At 38.2% G+C, this 20,876-nt stretch overlaps 1 protein-coding gene across 1 annotated transcript; it reads right to left on the bottom strand.

Annotated features, from left to right (window-relative positions):
• Positions 1 to 14,700: 14,700 nt before the first annotated feature.
• tap2a (transporter associated with antigen processing, subunit type a) lies at positions 14,701 to 20,440 on the bottom strand. The gene is made up of 11 exons (XM_039820120.1): positions 19,867 to 20,440; positions 19,300 to 19,414; positions 19,070 to 19,200; positions 18,654 to 18,859; positions 18,122 to 18,319; positions 17,863 to 17,991; positions 17,365 to 17,553; positions 16,965 to 17,138; positions 16,314 to 16,473; positions 15,982 to 16,118; positions 14,701 to 15,075 (listed from the first exon to the last, which is right to left on the bottom strand). Exons 1-11 carry the CDS (start codon positions 20,378 to 20,380, stop codon positions 14,869 to 14,871), a joined length of 2,160 nt encoding a protein of 719 aa, XP_039676054.1. The 5' UTR covers positions 20,381 to 20,440; the 3' UTR covers positions 14,701 to 14,868.
• Between the last annotated feature and the right edge of the window lie 436 nt (positions 20,441 to 20,876).

Raw genomic sequence — 20,876 nt, 5'->3', positions numbered from 1 at the left:
CAGACGAACGGACGAGTTTTGGTTTCCGAATTAAAGCAGGAACATTGGCCTCAGGTTGTGTGCATGAAACACACAATAACAAGTGCAGCTGTCCGTGAATGCAGCTATAGTGTGATGAAAAGCTCAACATAGCCTAGGCTACGTTAGTAAACCACAAATTGGTGAAATTTCTAATTTAAATACCTTATTAAAAAAAACTAAATGTTTCTCATTTAATTCACTTGAAAACTTAACCAACAAAGCTGTTCCAGATGGTCATTCAACTGAGTTAATTTGATAAGCCTAGGTAATTTTTGTGTTTTCATTTGCTACTGAGACTTGGCTCACTTACTGTAAAAGCAATAGAGACAAAAAGCACCCGGTCCCACACCTCCAGGTTCACGGACAACTTCATATGACCATAAAACTTCTGAACTCTTGAGCCCTATAGTTTCTCATAGCCTACATATAGCCTATGCCTACTACATTAATGTTTACATTTAGCTTACTCATTTACAATTACTGTCTTCTCCAAATTTATATTTCTTTATTTCACATTTTATTATGTTAGGCTATATATTTTATCCTTATATCTTAACTTGCACTTTTAATGTCTTATGTCTTAGATTCTTGTTATACCTGTGATTTTCTTTGCATACAAACTTAATTATTGTTGGATATGTATGGCATAGCCTATATATCACACACAGCAATAAACAGCTGTTGTGTAGTAATTTTAAGGTAACATGATGGACCATAGAAATTTCAAGTTTCAAGTTATACATTGTCAAATACAACAATTTAATTAATTACCAATGAAAATCTTAGTTTCAGGCTTCCTATGGGAAAATGTAAAGTATTTATAATATATTAATTTAATTATAACTGAATAGGATTGAATGTATAGTTAAATGTATATTTGTCTTAAAGGATATTAAGATATAAATATGTTTTTCTCATTTTTGATTCTCTATTTCTATTATGATGTTCTAAAAAAGAAAGAAGTAGGCCTATGATTACCATGAACCAAAAGTTTAAGCGAGCCAAACATTGCTGATCTGAAACTAGATTAAATGCACAATACGTTGTGTTAGCAGTATGTTGCTATATTTTTTAGGGCGCCAGGCTCCGGCCTATCTACCAACAGCCATGTAGGAAGGGTAATTGGAAGAAGGGAGGGGTTGGTGGATTACATCAGAATCAGCCTAGTCTGACTCATCATGCTCTCTCTCTCTCTCTCTCTGTTTTTTTCAGGCTTGGCTGCATCAACCTGTCACATGATGACAATCAGTCCAGAAATGGTTGTCAAGGAAGCTCTCTCCCTCACAACGCCTCGGTCCTCCTGAATAATAGGTTACCAGAGTTTTACAAATCTACTGTAAACTGGTTCAGCATTGACAGCCAAACTCCAGGATCACAGATTGCTTTTATGCTGTTTGCATAAGCCTGGTGTGTGACAAAATAAATATATTCTGAGTGTCAAACATGGATGTATTAAGAGAACATGTTCACATTGTATACTTCCTCTTACTATGGCGGGCAAGCCTTCCTTAGCAACAACAGTCCCTTTGACAACTGATGCAAGCATGCAGTTTTCAAATACAGAAGAGCACTGTGCATCATTCCTATTCAGTAGTGTGGTTGTGCTGCCGTCTCTACAGCACATTTTCTCTGTAAAATTGTCAATTGCAAGCATGCAGACTTTCATGTCTCCCACACAGATGCACACCCACACACTCACTATCAACAGTGCTACTCACATTATCGCGGTTCATGAAATTGTTTTGTACATTAAATCACAGTATTTGTCACCAGCATGTTGATCTTTCCAATCCCAGCTATTTCATTAACATCCATTTTTGTTTGCTTCGCAGAGCCTGTATTCAAAAACACATCTGTATTGTCCTTCCTTATGTTGTGCAAAAATCTCTACTTTCTCTTTTTCCACTTTGCATTTATAATAATATTGAGTCAGAAAAACACATTTCCAAAAAAAATCCCATTTTATTATGAAAGTCTCCTTTTCATCTAAAACAGCAGCTATATGTATTTTTGTGACTTGTCCAATCTTCAAAAAAGCATTACAGCATCGTGACTGCATTTGTAGTATAAGCAGCCCTACTTGGTACCATGTAGTATTATAAGAGACATGCAGTAGCCCAAAATTCTGCACCATGTACATCCCACCCCGTATAGATATGTAATTTTCCATGGGTATTCATTTTAATATCTTTGTGGGCCCTTCTCACATGAGGGCCCTGTATACTCTGTCCTATATTTCCCCCCAGTCCGACACCCCTGAGTATTAGTAGTATTTAAAAATATCAAAGGTCACATTACTTGATACCTCATTATAATGTGACTACACTAATAAAATAATGCCAACAGGGTACCTCTCCCATACTGGAGTTTGTGTTTTAAGAAAAGGTTTGGTAACAGATAAATTGCTTGCTTTCATAAAGTGGACATTGCGTGATGCTGTTTGCGTTTGCAGAACAGTGGTCATATCCTGTTTTGGGCTATAAATAAGAGATGGGCAATGTGCCATAAATTAGTAGAAAAGCACAATTATAGTTGTCTTTTGCGCATGTTACTGTTAGACACAATGTATCTTACTATAAAAGGAATTTGAAGTTTTAAGTGTCATCCTGGTTCTCTGCTCCCTTTGCTCTGCTTAATGTGATTTAGAAATGATGCTTCTTATCAGGCAATATGGGATAGATAGAGATGAAGAGTGGAGATCTATTTTAAAAACCAAAGCTCATGGGCAACATGTTTCCAAGTAGGTAACTATCTCAGTCTAGGAAAACCGCCGCTGCTTAATTATGCAGTCATGCAAAATGAGTTGTAAATGTGTGAATCTGAGTAGGAACACTTCATTATGCTCTCAAAAAAGGGATCCGAACTAGGAGGTGAGGGATTTCCATCTCAATGGAGGATGGCCTTCTCCTCCAGAATGTTAACTTGGTGGAGAGAGCAGATCTATAAAATAAAAAGGTTATCAATGCTGTAACCAGTGAATTAAGTACACACAATGTATTTATAATGTGATTGCATTTAGACAGCAACTGTGCACCACACAAACCAGCTACAGGACATGAAATGCTTAATACTGGTACAGATGAAAACAACAAAGGTGATCAGTGGCATGAAATAAGATTATGATTAACATGTTTCCTAATCCCATATGTGTAATCTTTTTTGGAACATATGTCTCTGGGCCCTTGTAGTTTTGTTAGAAGGTTGTATAATGTTGTTTCCAGTTTTTGGTCAAAATATTGAGTATATGAAGTTTTTATGCCAATAATATCCACAATGGCATAAAAAAAAAATAAAGTGGAAAAAATAAAAAGGTAAGAAAAGAAGGAGATACGCAAGGAAGTGCAAGACAGCAAAGAGTGAGAGAGAGAGAAAGAGAGAGGGGGGAACTGTTCATGCAAAACAGCTGGGCTCAGCTGGGCTCCACCTGTTTATCTCTTCCTGCAGGACAATGTGCAAAACATCAAGGAGGAAACCATTCAAAGTCTGTAACTGGTTGAAAGTTTATATCAAGACTGGTTAATTTGTTTTTGTTTGAAAGCTACAAGAGCAAAGGTGAGATGATACGGAAGAGGAGTGGCGGCTCTTTGCAAACAGAATAGTTATTTTGAACAGAATAGTTTCACATTTTTCCTGAATACTCAACAGATCTGAGTAATTTCGTGAATTAATTCATGTTTTTTATTCATTAAGAAATGACTTACACTCAGATTAAGAAGATAATTTACAAATGCCCAGAGTCAGATCTTGGGAGAACAAATGAACAAGCCAAACACAGTGACAAACACAGTGCACACAAAAAATCCAAAGATACAGAAGACTCAAGAGTTCAGTCACCCCAGGTCTTAAACCAGGTGCGTGGAACAGAAAGTAATATATTCATATGAATATGTAGTTAGTTTTTTTGCTGTTGTCTCACCAGGTGCTCATTACAGAAATAATCATACAATACAGAAATAATATGAATAATAATGGCAAATATTAAGATATTTGACATTTGTAGTTGTACTGATTCATGAATTTGTTGCAATAAATTAAAGTGTACATTTTTTAAACAACTTCAGTCCATTCACTTCAAATTCTATTGTGCACATGACTTCCTACATCATTTAGTAAGCACACATATATGTATTCTGGAGTTTGAAAAGCCACAAAATAATAATAAAAGCTGTATGAAAATACATTTTTAACAAGTCTATATAAAGGTATAGTAAAGTTTGAATATGCAATCATAACACATATATTGTACAACTGTTCACTTTTAGGAGTATATTTTACATTTCAACAGTAGTGTTTTAAGCTGATTTGAGGTTGTATTTATGTACTGCAACTAACAAGTCAATGTCAGTATAGAGGAAGTAGCCTAATTCCCTGTATATGATGCAGCAGTCTTTTTTAGGATGAAAAATCCTTAAAATAAAATATGAACCAGGTGCACCAACCCGCTGTCGATTGGAACAGGATTTAGCCGACAGTGTAAAATACTGCTTCCGAGAAAAAAGATTATCTGAACCTTCTACTGGAATTAAGATAGCTTTTAATTAAGGATGAGCTTCTTATTGGGGATAAGTCCTAGCTAGTAGTACTGTAGCATGAGGTAAGAAAATCTGCCTAGATGGTATAGATTATACTGACTGCCTAAAATGGTTCTATAAGAATATTTATTGTATTATAATATTGTCATTTTCAGCAAAAAAGTGTGTGTAAGATCTAAATTCAGTAAGTTACCAGGCTCGATTACTATTTTAATGTGCCATCTATTGGCCACTCCAGGCTACTGCCCTTAAGGTTATTGAAATATGTTGTGTTATGTCTCCATCTGGTGGCCACAGAGTGAAACTTCAACCAATCTTTTTGTATTTTTTACAGTAAATTATATGTGTAGATTGTTTCATATGAAGTTTTTAGTTGAATTGAAAAATGTTGCATGCAATTAATAAATTATATAAACGTAATTTAGACTGCATCAGCGCTGTTAGTGTAGGGCTTTGTAATCAAAGCAACTGAATGACTAGTGGCCTATAATAGTTTAATGATACCTCAGCATATTTATTCTGACAGAATCATAACAATGACAGTGTTTATGCAGTCCTCTTTTTAAACTAAGTTTCATTAGTTCAACAGGTTATTATTTCTCACCATGTGGCCGTTACAGAACTAATGAAAACGTGACTTATTATTGCAGATTGCATTTTACAACATTATTTTACAACTTACTCATGTGTTTTTAGTACAAAATTACACTTACTTTTTACACTGATTTTATCAATCAATCAAACAATCAATCAACAATCAATCAATCAATCAATCAATCATCAATCAATAAATCAATCATCAATCCAGAGGCCTGTACTACGAAGCAAGATCAACATGCCCTGGATTTCTTTCAGTAATCCGGCTTCACCTAACCTAACAACCGCGGTCCTGCATAACCTGTATCACGACGCTGGTTATCAACTAGTTCAGTCAACTCAGGGTTTCCCAATCCAGCGGCGCGCGCATTCACATAAAAGAGGCGGTGTTTGCACGCCACGACCAATCGCAAACATCTACCAGAGCCACATGTTATATATAAGAAGAGCAAATTATAATTCTACATAAATATGAAGAACACAGACTCGGTTTTACAGGGAAAACGCAATACAGTCGCTGCTTCATAAAACAGGAAGGAAAGCTGGCAAAAAAGAATATTTGCCGATCACGCTGTAGATGCGTAAATTATCAATAGGCCTATCACTTCCCCATCAGTCAGGACGAAGATCTGTTATTTCAGTTGCAACCCTGGCAGTGGGAAGCGATCGTGAGAGCAAATAAAAAATATAAAAACATAATTCAAACCGAAATGCGCAGTGGCGACACACGGCTCAAGAAGCCGATATGTAATTCCCTCCCATTAAAATATATATATTTCATAAAAATACCCATCAGGGAATGTTAACGGGGGTCTCTAAATTTTTTAACTTTTATGAGCACATCCCCTCTCTCTCTCTCTCTCTCTCTCTCTCTCTCTCTCTCTCTCTCTCTGCACCGAGCTCCGCCTGATCTTCTGTTTGAGGTTGAGGTAAAAAAAATATATATATTTGCACATGTTAAACAAATTATGATAATAAACTAGAATATATAATGTATAGAAAAGTCTGTATAAAAACTATATATTTTTGTTCTCGCTTAAAATTGTAGGCAGACTACTTAGTAGGCCAAACTTCCGGGACCTCTTAACCTGGGGCCCTTGTTGTCATCAGGTCAGCTGCTAGCTGCTAGCATCCTCGTTTTTCCTGCGCCACGGCGTCACTATATTTTATGAATGAAACATGGCGGAAAACGTAAAAGTGCTTATAACTCCTTTGTATCAAAAAAGAAAGTAAGGCTCTATCTCAAGAGTAACCTCAACTTCGGTTTCGGGGGGTCAACTTTTCTTAGACATAAGTAGGGGGGGGCACCAAGGAAAAAAGGTTGGGAACCACTGAGGTACTCTATATTATCCTTCTGTTAAATAACAGAATATAAATCACAAGTTATTAAATACATACACACAAACATGTACATACCATAAAGTCAAATGTGAACTGAAATTACATTAAAAGTCTGCAAAGAGCTATACTTGCATTCAATAAAAACACATTCTGTGCAGCAAATCTCTGTTCATATCCACAGAACTTTATTGTTATTATTGTTATTTTATATTCTAATTAGAATATTGCCATTTGGTGCAATGGAGCGCCCACAAAAACATGGATTTTAAAGTGACTATATGTAACTTTCTGTTTGAGTTGATTCTAGCGGCTGCTGTGGACAAAAGTGGTAGTGTTTTTACCACACCTGCTGTCGTAAAAGTCTTTTCTTTATGGTGCTGTATTGCTTAGTTACATGGATGTAGGCCTATTAAGAGAACGCTTAGTTAGCATTACCGGGAGGTCTTATAATCACAATGAATATTTTGCTCAGACAGAAAATCATTAATTTACCATAAGAGAATACAGATGCATCGTTGCATTTCCAGTGTTGCATACAGTAACTACTTTGGATGTATCGTGAGCTAAACCAGTAGGCCTATCACTGTGTCACGAGCCAAAGCATTTAAGGCGGTTACACACCAACCAGACGGCCAACCGTCAGCAGAAAAGCTAGTCGGAGTGATCAGTCTCCCCGAGTTGGACCAAAAAGTGCCTGAGAACACACCGAAGAATTGATTGGACGAACGTGTCACGTGGGTCTGTTTTCTCTGGAAATTCAAAGCCAGACCGTCATGGCGACCGTTCAAATTACGATCTCATGTTGTACTAAAATAGTTCACTGAAATATGTTTCTGAAAACATTTTAAGCGAGAAATAGGCCATGCAGTTGCTGAATCTGTCTTCATTTCAGATCAACAAAGGTCAGTTTAAAAGATTTTCGTCACATTTTGAGAGTCTTTAATTACGCTCTTTCCGCTCGCCATTTCCGGGTGAGTCCCGAATGCGGGTCTCCGACTGAACACGTCAGGTCGGCCAAAATGAAGGCCGATAGCCCCTCAGACAGTCAACATCTGAGGGGCGTAATTAGAAAGACTACACACTTCAATGTCTCATGGATGACGTACAGTGCTTGAAGTTGGAAAAAAAGGTTGTGACGGGGCGCATAGCTGCCGTCACGGTAGCGATGCGCTACCTGTTTAATCTCAAAGACTGAGTGAAGAAGTTGTTTGTATATGTTTGTTGGACGAATCTATATGTTCAGTTTGTATATTGGTTTGATATCATCCATATTCAGCATATTTCCCATATTAATCCCATAGTTTTGTGCACAATTTTTAACGTCTAATACTGCGGTGATTTGTTATCTAGGCCTAGTTATATTCATCTATACATCATTTATTGTTTACAACCGTACAGTTTGTCACAAACATCACCTGTTATAAGAACCACCACAACACTTAAGTCTTTGTTAATTAATGTTCGTTTATTGAGTGTAAAAGTATAGAGCGTAAAATGGTTTGGGCTTACCATGTGCTCTTTGTTATTCGGGAAAGTTTGCTGCTGTCCTTGAGTTTGAATGGGTCTGTGACTTCCGGAGTAACAGGAAGTTGACCGACATGTTACGTATTATATTTGCCAGCCACCAAGATGTCTTGTGGCTGTGGTTAATTGTATTGACAATTGTATGAATTATATGTTCTGTCTATCTAGATTTTTAGCTATATGTATTTTGGCTGTATTAAGCGTTATTGGTGTACTCACCTGAGCCACCCCTGTATTGTGTATGTTGGTATGTTCCAATTTGAGGGGCTGGCGTCAGGCTATATAGAGTGGCCATGGTATTTGCTCGAGACAGAGCTGGAGTGTACTTGGAGGTAGTAGGACGTAAGTCTGCTAGATGTCCTCTACGTTGTAACCTGATTTAAGATCTATTAGTGAATTAGTGTATTTATATTTTTGATTGTTTTGACTGAAGTCAATTTAAATTTATTTTCTTGAAAGTGCTTTTTAGTTACTTTCCTTAATTTTGTTAATTTTTTCTATTATAATTTTTGCCTATGGGCCTTAATTGGGTCATTCGTAATAAAATTTTTTACATCATCTTGGACGCATCCTGAGTGTTAATATCTGCTCACGACTACTCATCGCATCTACCCTCAACAAAGGTGCCGGTACTCTCTTGCATTGGCAAATCATTATGACATTTGAGATTTCTATAGCGAAAAACAAAACTTGGAGATATTGCTTGTACAACAACAATGTATTGTTATTTATTAACAACATAAATGTATATATTTATTAAACCAAGTCGTGTGTGTGTGACGGGATGCTGCTACATGTTTTACAGCCCAGTTTGTTATCTTTAAAAACGAGCCAGCTGTTCGTGGAGCAAAAATACATCATTTGGTCCCTTGGCCAACAGCCAGTTAACGTTAGTTTGAAGCTAATGAATCGTAGGCTACCTGATGTTTCTGGTTGGACTTGGACCTGTGTTGACGTGTCTTGGCTCTGGCACATGCGTTCTTTTAGTACCTTTCTAAAGCCAGGCTAACATAACGACTTACAAACTCACACACTTCTTTTTAGTTTCTAGGTTTTCAGCTGTTTATGTAACATTAGGGTCATTACCAATCTCTCTGACACTGACGCTTTCTCTGTCAGTGGTAGAGTACAGGCTACATGCGAGAAGTAGCGGTACGCAAGAAAAAGTGCAGGTACGCTTAAGAGTAAAATATAGAAGTGCCGGTACTGCGTACCAGTGAGTACCGGCCCACTTCGAGCACTGATGACGTCTTGCTGAAGCTACGATGTCTGTGTGTATCGTACCGGGGATGTAAAGTTACTCAAATGAGCAGAGGATCTTGCTTGTTCTTTTGCTTATCTGCTGAAAACACTTCACTGGATAAAACACAGCAGTTAAGATAACGTTACCTGTGTTGTGGAACAGAGCTAAGCTAGCTTGCTAGCGAGCAAGATGAGCATCAAGCTATGTGACGTAAATTGTGTGAGACGGGAGATGTAGTTCACTGAGCGGTTTCACACAAAACTAAGTGGTCATATGACAAACCTACGGCTAACTGAGACTTTCTTTGGTTGAAAAATTATCTTTTAAATTGACGAACATCATATTTGTAATCTATGGCTCAATTCAAACGGGATCAAAAAATAATTTGCTTCTAGCCCGTTCACTACCATTCATATTTTTTCTGAGTTAAGGTCCCATGAGACTTCGGCTCTCTGCCGCTAGGGGTCCCTCAATCAAAACAATGGATGGTAAACACGGACTTTTGAGGACGTTGGGAAGTTGCGTGGAATTTGTACTTTGTATGAGGTATATGATTGATAATATATGTACGATGTATTACATAAAATTGACATAGTTTGACATATGCATCATTTTATGCAATGTGGACTGCATTTATATACAGTAGCTGTAGGCTACTTTAGGCCTACTCAAAGTGTTTTCCTGTTCACACACACACACACACACACACACACACACACAAACAAACAAACCTAGGGGGGCGGCCTCTAGCATAACCAGGAAGAGCGTGTGCCCCATGTAGGCTGAGTCCTTTGCTACTTATCATCCCCTCTCTGTCTCTCCCCCTTTCCTGTCCATCCAATACCAAATAAAGGGGAAAAGCCCCAAAAAATTATCTTAAAAAATAAATAAAATAAAAACTCACAAACATAGGGCCTATTTTCCTTTGCAAAAATTGGTTTGCAATGGACGGTATTTTTGTAGGTAGGCCTAATCCATAGAGGTTTATATGCTGGTGTTGATTAACTTAAGAATACTCACCTTCAGCAGTTACCAGACCTGGGACCCAGTCATCTCTACACCAGTCTCTTGCCTACCTCAAACCCGGTTTCCCTTGCTCTCTTCACTGCCAGTCTCCAACCCATTCAACCATTTCCGCGTCTGAGTTCTGTCCCCAAACCTGACAATTTCTACATACATTTAGGGACTATTGTGATACAATATCCATGAAATAATTCAGTTGATCATCAATCATTTGATAAATGATTCCAGAAAGAATAGTACTTAACTATGTATAAGAAAAAGATGTCCTTTACTTTCTTTATTGTTTAAAATAGGGGCTGATCTCTGAGACTTATAAATAAAATAATATAAAAGGAATTTGAAAGTGTGTGTGTGTGTGATGGGGGAGAACACGTCCCTAGGATTCAATAATGTATTCAATAAATACATTTAATCAATTTCTTATTTTATCCTATCCCGCTTGGGGGCACTCAAGATCTTTTATAAATTGCTTTTGCAAAAGAGCCAGATGATCACCAGACCGAGGAGTTACAGGAAATCACATGGTTGTCTGGTTGCATGGTGAAAGTCCTGAGATAAGCACTGGGGGTGCTGTTGCTCTTACTACTGCTGTTCATCACAACTCTTTTTGTAGTAAATTCTATCACCCTCCCACCATATTGCTCCTGACACACTGAGAATCTGACTGTCCCGGTGTAAGTGTAAACCTCTGAATCACTGTTAAATTATTAATTTATTCATAACACAGTGTGGTGGGGAGAGAGACTGTCTTGTAGCTGAAATTCATACCATTCCCTCAAGCTGACAGTTTTCTGTCCCTGTGGAAGAGTCTAAGGCAAGGCAAGGCAGCTTTATTTCTATAGCACATTTCAGCAACAGGGCAATTCAAAGTGCTTTATATAAAACATTAAAGAGCAGTTAAAAACGATTAAAAAATTAAGATCAGATAAAATACGAGAATAAAAAGAACAAGATAATACCGTCTCTGTATTTTAAACCTTTTGATAAAATATACAGATCTTATACAGTATGTCTGGTGACCCGTACAAGCTAAAATAAACAAAAATACTGAGTCTTTAACCAGAGAAATTGATCTCTGTCAACATCCATGTGGCTCTTCACTGTCACCTATCTGTTACAAGCTGAAGCTTGTAGTTTCCTGTGAATCTGCACACATCACAAGATCTCCCACGACACAAAACCTACAAAGAACTGAAAATACTGCTACATGACACTGATAACCACTTCACAACCCATAGTGGTTTATGTGTCAGGGGTGCTTTTTATTATTAGTGTTTTGTTGCTGTCACTAGATGGCAGCCAAGATCAATGGTTCCACATTTTGCTGCCTTCTGAGACTCCCCTAACTTTCACCAATCTACCAAACAGACTGTTTCCAAGAAATCACATGGCTGTTGGTAAAAGTGCCGACCACAACCACTGGAGCGCTGTTACTCTGCTTTAAAGGCTTGATCACAGCTCAGGGTTGACATGTTTTTTTATCTGACAGACGATCAGTTTCTGTTTGCCCATATTTGTTCTCCGAAGTCTAAAACTGACACCAGATCAGTGTTTTAGTATTACCTTTGTAATTTTAACTTTGTGTATTCCCTCAACTGATCATGTGATGTGTGTTTGATTGAATGCTTTGTCTTTATCATTAACCGAGGAAACCACACATCGACTACTTGATGTCTCAGGAATAATCGGAGTAATTTGTGCTGCATAAATGTTGCAACTGCCACACTTTAGGGGATTTACAAAAAGAAAGTGGGGTTTACCTGACTGTAAAGCAATACAAAGATCTCTCTGCTCAGTTTAAAATGGCTGCACACTGTTGATGTATAGTTATTTTTACCTCAAACTTGACAGTATAACCAGAATATAACTTATCTGAATGGCTTTATTCTCCAAGATCAATAATTGCACATGACTTTTCGAGACTTTATTTAGCAAATGGGTACCCTGTCTATTTTATTCTATTCTAAGCTATTTAAACTCATCTGTCAATCATCTGCCAAACTAAATGAGATGAAGTGTGGAAAAGAAGCTACATCGGTGTCATTTCTGTTGTGCTTTATGCTGCATCAGTTCCTTCATTACTTTTGATTTAAGGAGGAGAAGCGAAGCAAGTATTATGTTACAGTGAAGCTAATCTCTCAAAATGACTCACTTTTCATTTGCACTTTAGTTCTTCTGTGTTGGTGATTGTACCAATCCACCAAAGTGTTTCAGGGACAGAAAATACAATACTAAATATACAAAAGTTGTTTATGCTGCTTTATACTTCTACTCCACTACATTTCTGAGATAAATATTGCACTTTTTACTACATTACAGCTACAGATATAGTTATTAGTTGCTTAACAGATACAAATATTTTTACATAAAAAACAAATAATCAGTTCATAAATTATTATAAAGATTAAACTAGTGATTTCCAACCTTTTTGCTTGTGACCCCTTGGAGTATTTCCACACTGTTGTATCAGTACTATTGCTTAAGTAAAGGATCTGAATACTTCTCCCACCACTGAATATTTGTAGGATAAAAACCTGATCTAAAATATTCTAGAGGACCTGTTGGAAGGAAAAGATATCCTGTAAAAAGGGCACAAGTTGGATTAACACAAACGTCATTAAATCTTCATCCACAGCCAACTGTTCTGTTAAAGTATCCTCAGTGAAGACTACCAAACCAAAACCAAACTACAAACTGTTGCTCTGGATGGGGTCATCAGTCAAATGCCTAAATGGTAACAAAGTCATTACAGAGGAACATGCATCAGTTTTCGGCCATAGTCAGGCTGTGTGGCAGGTGTTTTGTATCATATCAACTATACCACTGTGACAACTGCTGAAAATAATCACCAGAAGCTGCAGAAAGGTAGAGAGGTAAAACCATGAAAGCTTTCAGTCACAAGACCTTGGGCCTTGCCGTGGTTGGCTGAGTCAAACCGCCACTGATTACACAATACAGTGAAGAAAGAAAGTGAAAGAAAGATAGAAGGGACTTTCCAGCTTGGCAGATATGGTGCTGAACTGGTTAGGCAAAAGCTTCTTGCCACGCATCCAAATTCACATACACACACATAAATGTGTAGCTGCACACTGAGGTTTGAGGATGCACGAGTCGTTTCTATTACACCACAGAGATACAGCCACAGTGTCATTTGAATGATCTTTTATTTGCTTTATTACCTTACATTTTCTAACTTTCTATGCACGCTGTCAGCCATTTTGTGTTCAGGTTTTTAAAGTTCTCACCCTAAGATGGCGGCAACTGTTGGCTTATGCCTTTGAAACCTGCAGTCGGCACACAATTGCTGATAGAAAGCAAGCTAACAAGTTTCCTGATGAGTCACTGTGCCGGATTCTATCTCCAAACTGTCCCTTTCTTTAAGAACAATGATGAATAGATTTGTTTTAGTTTTTCCAGCTGGACCACCACAAATTTTTACTAATTCCGCCAGGTGATTTTAAAAAGTTTAAAAGTACCAACAGTAAACTTTTTACACATAGAGAAGCATGTACTCCTTCATTAAATGTTAAAACACGAAAATAAGTTAATCTAAAGTTAGGAGACATAGGACATGCAAGCAAAGTATAGGGACAAACATTTCTTGAAATTTAAATGTTTTAAATATTGTATTGATAAATAATACATAGAGCTGTTTTAGTGTAACATACTAATGCCAAAGTGCCCTGCAGTTTGGGTCTACTTTTCATGTCTCCATATTTACAACTCTAACTAACTTGTCTGTGTCAGCGTGAATTCAGTCACCATTTTGTGGCTGCACAGACATCTTGACAAAATCGTGACATACTGTGTGTGGTTTTTGTATGCCGAGCCGGATCTTTCTCGATAGAGGGGTTGGTGTTTTGACATAATGCCGCATATCACTCCACTGTACCTTTGGTGTTTGGCAACTTTCCATAAAGCCTCACTGACAGAAAGAAAACATGTTGGTAGTCAGGGACTTTCCAGGACGGCTCAAACAATAAAAACCAACCCCCACCACACCAAGCTTTGATGCACTGCATCAACGTGCAGTCAAGTGGCTTAACCAGAATATAATAGACACAACAGACACTGATATGTGATTAGAAAAACTCATTGACTTTAATCTAAAATGTCGGATGCTGTTGATCTATCTTTTATTTGGGACATACCCATGAGGCAACCTTTGCCCCCTCTGATCATAAATGAAGGTTTACGGCGTCAACTGTGTGCTGTCAAACTTTTATTCATCGTTACCAAAAACAAGGACATGAAAATATATATATATATCCATCCATCATCATGTCAGTTGTACATTTAATTTAATTTAATTAATTTACAATATCTAATGTAATTCCAACTGTCAGCAAAATAAATAAGAACAGAAGTATACTTCTAAACTTAAGAAGGTGCTTTATAGCACATGTTACAGAATACATACATTTTCAATATACCTATTTATAAAAAAAAAATATTTACATAAACTCCAGGTCCCATTTGTATCAGGTTAGCTGCTGTTGGTCCTGCTGTCCAACACGTGCAGCACAGCAGAACATTTCTCTCACAGAAAACATGGCGCTGCAGCATCAGCTCAGTGACAGCAGCGTGTCACTGTGGGGAGTTTCCCTCGGTGAAGAAGTGCTCTCTCAGTTTGTAGTAGCTCCCCTTCCTGTCCATCAGCTCCTGGTGAGTCCCTCGCTCCTCAACTCTGCCGTCTCCGATCACAACGATCTGATCTGCCCTCTCGATGGTCTTCAGCTTGTGAGCGATCACCAGCAGGGTCTGGTTGGGACAACTAGCCAGGGCCTGCTGAATCTGTGCGGAGTCAAATTTACAGAAATATTTATTATTTCAGAAGAATCATTAAGATTACATTTTTATATGTAAAGGGATATATATATATATATATATATATATATATATATATATATATATATATAAAAGAAAAAAGAGTAAACAAGGAGTTACATAATTTCTCCAGACCTACATATGCAGCTTTGCACTTCAGTAGCTCGTTCAGAAACATATAAATACTATAGAGCTCGTTTGAAGGACTAAAATTGCACAAATGAAGGATGCAACACATTTACTGAGAATGAATATGACTGTCGGTACACAGAGCATGCATGCAAGACTAGTGACCAAGAAGTCAACAAACAGGCTTAATTATGTTACTTATCACATGGATTATATCACATTTCTTCAAGATTGGTCATAAAATACTGTATATAGTTTGTTGTTCGACTTTTCTATTGAGCAGTGAAAGACAATTGGCCTGCAAAAACAGCCTAAATGCTTTGGAGCTAGGTGGACACACTTTTAAAGGAAACACAGCACATTCATCTTTTTTGAAGCAGGTTTTGTTCCTTCTCGAGCTTTGAGCTCTAAACAATAAAAACGTGATAAGTTCATTTGTGTTCATCAGGTCTTGATTATCCTCCTTGAAACTCTAAAGGAAGGCATGTACTTTATATTGCTTGGTTTTATTAGAGCAATTCTCAATTCTTGATTAACTGAGCAATGAATGATATGTGAGCACATTTTTACACGTGTGCAGAACTTCCTGTATCTATGATATACTAACACCTATTTTTGAGGCCACAGGTGAACACCTGCAGACAACCATTCAGAATGTATTCCCCTCTGGTGATGAAGAGTCTTCAGGTCATCATCCACATTTAACTCACTATTCCACTGTGTTAAAAGTTGTGACTTAATTACCTTGTTTTCACTCTCTGCGTCCAGAGAGCTGGTTATTTCATCCAGAATGAGGACCTGTGGTTGTCTGACCAGAGCTCGAGCAATGGCGATCCTCTGCTTCTCGCTCTCGGACAGCTGGCCGCCACGCTCACCCACCTCTGAGAAATGGATATTATAAAATCATAACGTCCTAGAGGTATCCTGAGCACCAACCCCCCAAAAGACCCCATTATGCACAAATTGAATCTACATAAATGTTTAAGATAACTAAATAAAAAGTAAAACATATTGCAAAGCAGGTTTCTATACAGGCATTCAGACATGTAAAACAGCACAAAGGGTAAAAACTTTACCTGTATCGTAGCCTTTTTCCAGCTGCTTAATAAATTCATGGGCGTTGGCTTTACGTGCCGCTTCCTGGATCTCATCCAATGAGCATTCATCAAGCCCGTAGGCGATGTTGTCTCTGATGGAGCCGGAGAAGAGCACAGGCCCCTGGCTCACCACTGAAATCTGTTAAACACACTCTCATCAGCTTGACTGAATGACTAACTCATGTTATACATATAAAAGCAAAATTCACACTCAAATCTTTGGACACATTTAGATATATAATGAATATGATACAACTACTACTAACACCTTGATGGTCTTAATTAAATAATATTATTATCTCACTTATTAGCTCACAAAGAAAGGCCATGAACATTATGCATTTATCTAGTGTGTATACCCCAACCTGTAAGAAAAACATCTGTAGAAAAAACAAAAATGTCCTGTCAAAAAATTACCAATACCTTTTCAGTTATGTTTACGGACAATCCTGTTAATCCAAAATGAATCCAAAAATCCTCCAAAAAATTATTATCTATGCTGCTTTCACAATAGATTTCTCCCCGTAGGACTGTTTGACTAGTTGAAAAACAATTTAAACACAGATAACAGACGAGAGAGGAAGAATAGAGTGGTGCACATCATCCTAAAAAGCAGTAACGATTAATTACCTTCTTGTGGAGAAAACGGTGGTCGTAGGATTTCAGTGGTTTATTGTCCAATAGGATTTCTCCACTCTGCTGCTCATAGAATCGTTCAAGCAGACTCGCACAGGTGCTTTTTCCTTTTCCAGATGGACCCACCAGTGCCGTCATCTGACCTGACTTCAGCTCCAAAGAAAAGTCCTGAAACAAGAAGATAACAATGAACACAGAAAATCAAGTGTCTGTGGTTTAATATACATATATAGTTTATAGGTAGCTGTAAATACTTGGGAGGGAAAACCTGTTAAATAATGCCATTTTGTTTGTCACTTTCTATAGTTTCCAATATTCTTTTCAAACTTTGTTTCATGAAATGTCCAAATTCAAACAGAGAATTACTCTTGTCTACCTGCCGGTCAGACCTCACCTGCAGCACTGTTTTGTTTGGGCACGCAGGATAGGCAAAATTGAGATGGCGGAAGCTGACGTGTCCCGTCAGCTGATCAGGTTTGAGTGTTCCATCCGTGCTGACCTGAGGTTTTCTGTCCAGGTACTCAAACACTTTCCCAGCAGCCCCTACCGAGTTCAGCATGTCGCCAAAGATGTAGGCGATTGTCTGGAAGATGGCAGTCATAAAACTGATTACTTAATAACACATGTTTTCATTTATAGAGTCAGAGTTGCAGTATGGTAAATGGAAATATTTTTGCAAGCACTCATGTGTTTAGAAAGTAGGACAGGCACGATATGACTGTTTGCTTAAAAGCTAAATGAGCCAATGGGATATCCTTCCTGAGAACATGAAAGCTCCATTCTTTACTCTTCTTTTGAAAGCAATCTCAAAATATTTCTTTCTTCTTTATATTATCTTTTAACAATGAGTAAAGTGTATGTGTGTGCTTATTAAAACCCAGCAGTAGTATACCCTGATGTTGTCTCCGAGGTCTGATTGGTAGAGGATGAAGGAAACCAGGTTGCCAGTTGTCATCTGTCCACTCCGGATGAACAGCCTGCCGTAGTATAACATAAAGACCTGCATGCCCAACCCTGTTATCTATAGACACACACACACACACACCGGGGAACAACAACTGTTAAATGGGATTATAAACAATGATATCATCAACACTAGGCTCCATGAATTAAAAAAATAAAAACAAATTAAAAAATTACAAACTTCTCACCCTCCGTGCGAGTAGGTAAACAGCCCTGACAGTGTCCCGACGGGTCTTGATATTGTGTGTGTCCATCAAGCGGTCATCATAGCGACGGGCCTCATGTTTTTCGGTGTTAAAGCTCCGGACCACATGCATACCAGACAATACCTCATTCGCGACTTCATTTGCCAGGGCCATTGAGTCCTGCACTGCCAGGGTTAGCCGCTAAGGAAGGAAGAAAAAGGACAATTCTTTTATTTTTCTATCTTACTACCTCAGCAAATTTTTTGTATAAGTAAGGGCAAACCCGAGCCCTGTACATTGGGGGCAGGAAAAAAAACATTTTAATCTGATTAAATGTCTAAAAAAAACCTATTGGCATTAGAGTCACAGAAGATAGGCACAACAATTCTCTCTCTTTCTGAGCGCCATTTGATTTTTGAAAGACATAAGGATCTATATGCAAAATCACTTTAAATTAAGGATTGTTTAATCAGTTAAAATGCCTAAAATAGTTTCTTGGTAATGGATATCATACACATGTGAATCTGCCTTTTACCTGGTAGTGTGTGTCATAGATGTTCTGAATGAGGCCAGTGATAGGCGTCTCCATTAATACGAGGAATGTGAGCTTCCATGAAAGATTCAGCATCAGGGAGATCATGCCCAGTGTCTTGATGAATGTCCTCAGCAGCACATTGACGTTCAGAGCCACTGTTCTTCCCATCAAGGTGGTGTCTTTAGACAATCTGGACGTGATTTCACCTACACAAAAAAATGAATAGAAATGATCATCTGTCCAGTATGTCTTGTCCTGTTACATCTTCGTATGTCCTGCTATAATCTGTCCTTTTTTAGTTTATCTTCTCTTGTCTTGTTCTGTATTGTTGTTTAGTTTGATCTATATTGTCCAATCTGACATTCCTTGTCATTATTAATACAGTGTATTTGCACGTTATATAATAAGAGCCTTACCTGTCTTTGTGGTCTCAAAGAATCCAATTTCCTGTTTGGTCAAAGCCCCAAACAGCTTGACTTTCACTCTGCATGTGTAGCCACTGATGGCACAAAGTAGGAGACCCCCTCTGCAGCCTGCACTTACAGAGCTGATATATCAATCAAAGAGAGAGTCAGTTAGATAGAACCTGTCAGCCACAGACACATGCTGGAGGATGAACGTGAAGGTAAAAAACATGACCCCATACCTTCCCAGAGAGTACAGGCCCATGAAGAGGAGTGCAGATATGAATTCATTTGGTTTGTACTGACTGCTGAGGATGTCGATGACTCTCCCAGTGTAGAACGGGATGAACATTTGACCTGAGAAGAGACACACAGGTGATACATAATCAGACACACAGAGAGAGATGAAAATACATCAGCCATGAATATCAACATAAGGTTGTCATCATTGTGAATGTGGTCCTGTGTATCCCAATCAGTTTAGCAGTTCTTCAGCAGTGTGCATAAAAAATTAATAGAACAAAGTTAAGTAAACAAAACAAAGACAAAGACAAATAGAGAAAATATGAATAAAAGCAAAATATGTACATAAGTTTCTTAAATAGTAAAACACAAGTAAAGCAACTCTTTTAAGACTGGAGTTTATATTCCAACATTGAGACTCAAATGTAAAAAAACAAAATGCAACTTCACAGTGTTTTCAATTGTGTTGTTGATAATTGACCATTATCAATCTTCCATTTCCTTACCATCTATTTACTATTGAAATCATCATGATCATCATCATCATCATCCTCTGCTGTACTTACACAAAACAGCCAGCGTCAGGAACACAAGCCCTCCCAGCAGCAGCAGATAGTCGGGTTTGTACAGGTGGAGGACTCTCATAAACAGCACTCTGGCTTTCTGCTTCTTTTCTTTACCGGCGGCCGCATCGTCGGTGTCCGGGATGATGACTTCCCAAAACAGTGCACCGGCCAGCGACGCTCCGGTACACATCAGCCAGCAGCGCATATCCGCCAACAGGCCACATTGTGTCTCCTCATGGTAGAGAGCGTTGGCTCCTGTCTCAAACACCGCGGGCAGCAGACTGTGCGCCGTTATAACACGAACCAGCAACGGGCTGAGGTCTCCGAGGATGAGCAGAGTTACAGCAGTGAGTGCCAAACACCGGAGAGCCGCAGAAACCCAGAGACGCGCAATGTGTCCAAACACGCTGTGCGTCACTACACATCCCGATGCGTAAAACAAGGAAAGATCGACGCAAACTGCTAAAATTAAAGCAGCTGTTCTGCGGGTTACTGAAGTTGTATTGCCTGCCATTTACAGCAACACTCGTCCTCGTATGACCTGTTCTGTCGCCGCGAGACACTGCAGTGTTGTAGTTTTCATCCACTTTCAGTTTCATTTTCTGGCAGGACCAGGGGTTTCCCTGAACTAAACTCTGAATTAGGACAATTCAGGATTCCTAAACTGAGTGGTTACACATGAGAATCCCTCAGTTTAAGAATTATTTGTAACGTCATCATCTTCTTCGTCCTCCTAACTAACCACCTGGATGAAAACTGCATTCATACCATAAAGTGTCAGCCTTCTCATAAAAAACAGCATAGTTCATTGTAAAGTGAGAAACCAAAAAGTGAATCTTTCAACGCATGGCCTTTAATTAGTTTTAAATTTCCCACAATTGACATTAAATCATGTTTTGATATGCCATGTTAGTGTATTTTCACAATGTATGTCAATTTAATCATGCTTTTAATTATGTTCAGACAAATCCTGTAGGCAGGTGACAAACCATCAATAAGCAAATCTAAAT

Source organism: Perca fluviatilis, chromosome 13 (assembly GCF_010015445.1).
Source record: "Perca fluviatilis chromosome 13, GENO_Pfluv_1.0, whole genome shotgun sequence".
NCBI classification, from domain to species: domain Eukaryota; kingdom Metazoa; phylum Chordata; class Actinopteri; order Perciformes; family Percidae; genus Perca; species Perca fluviatilis.
This window is presented reverse-complemented; position numbering and strand designations above follow the sequence as displayed.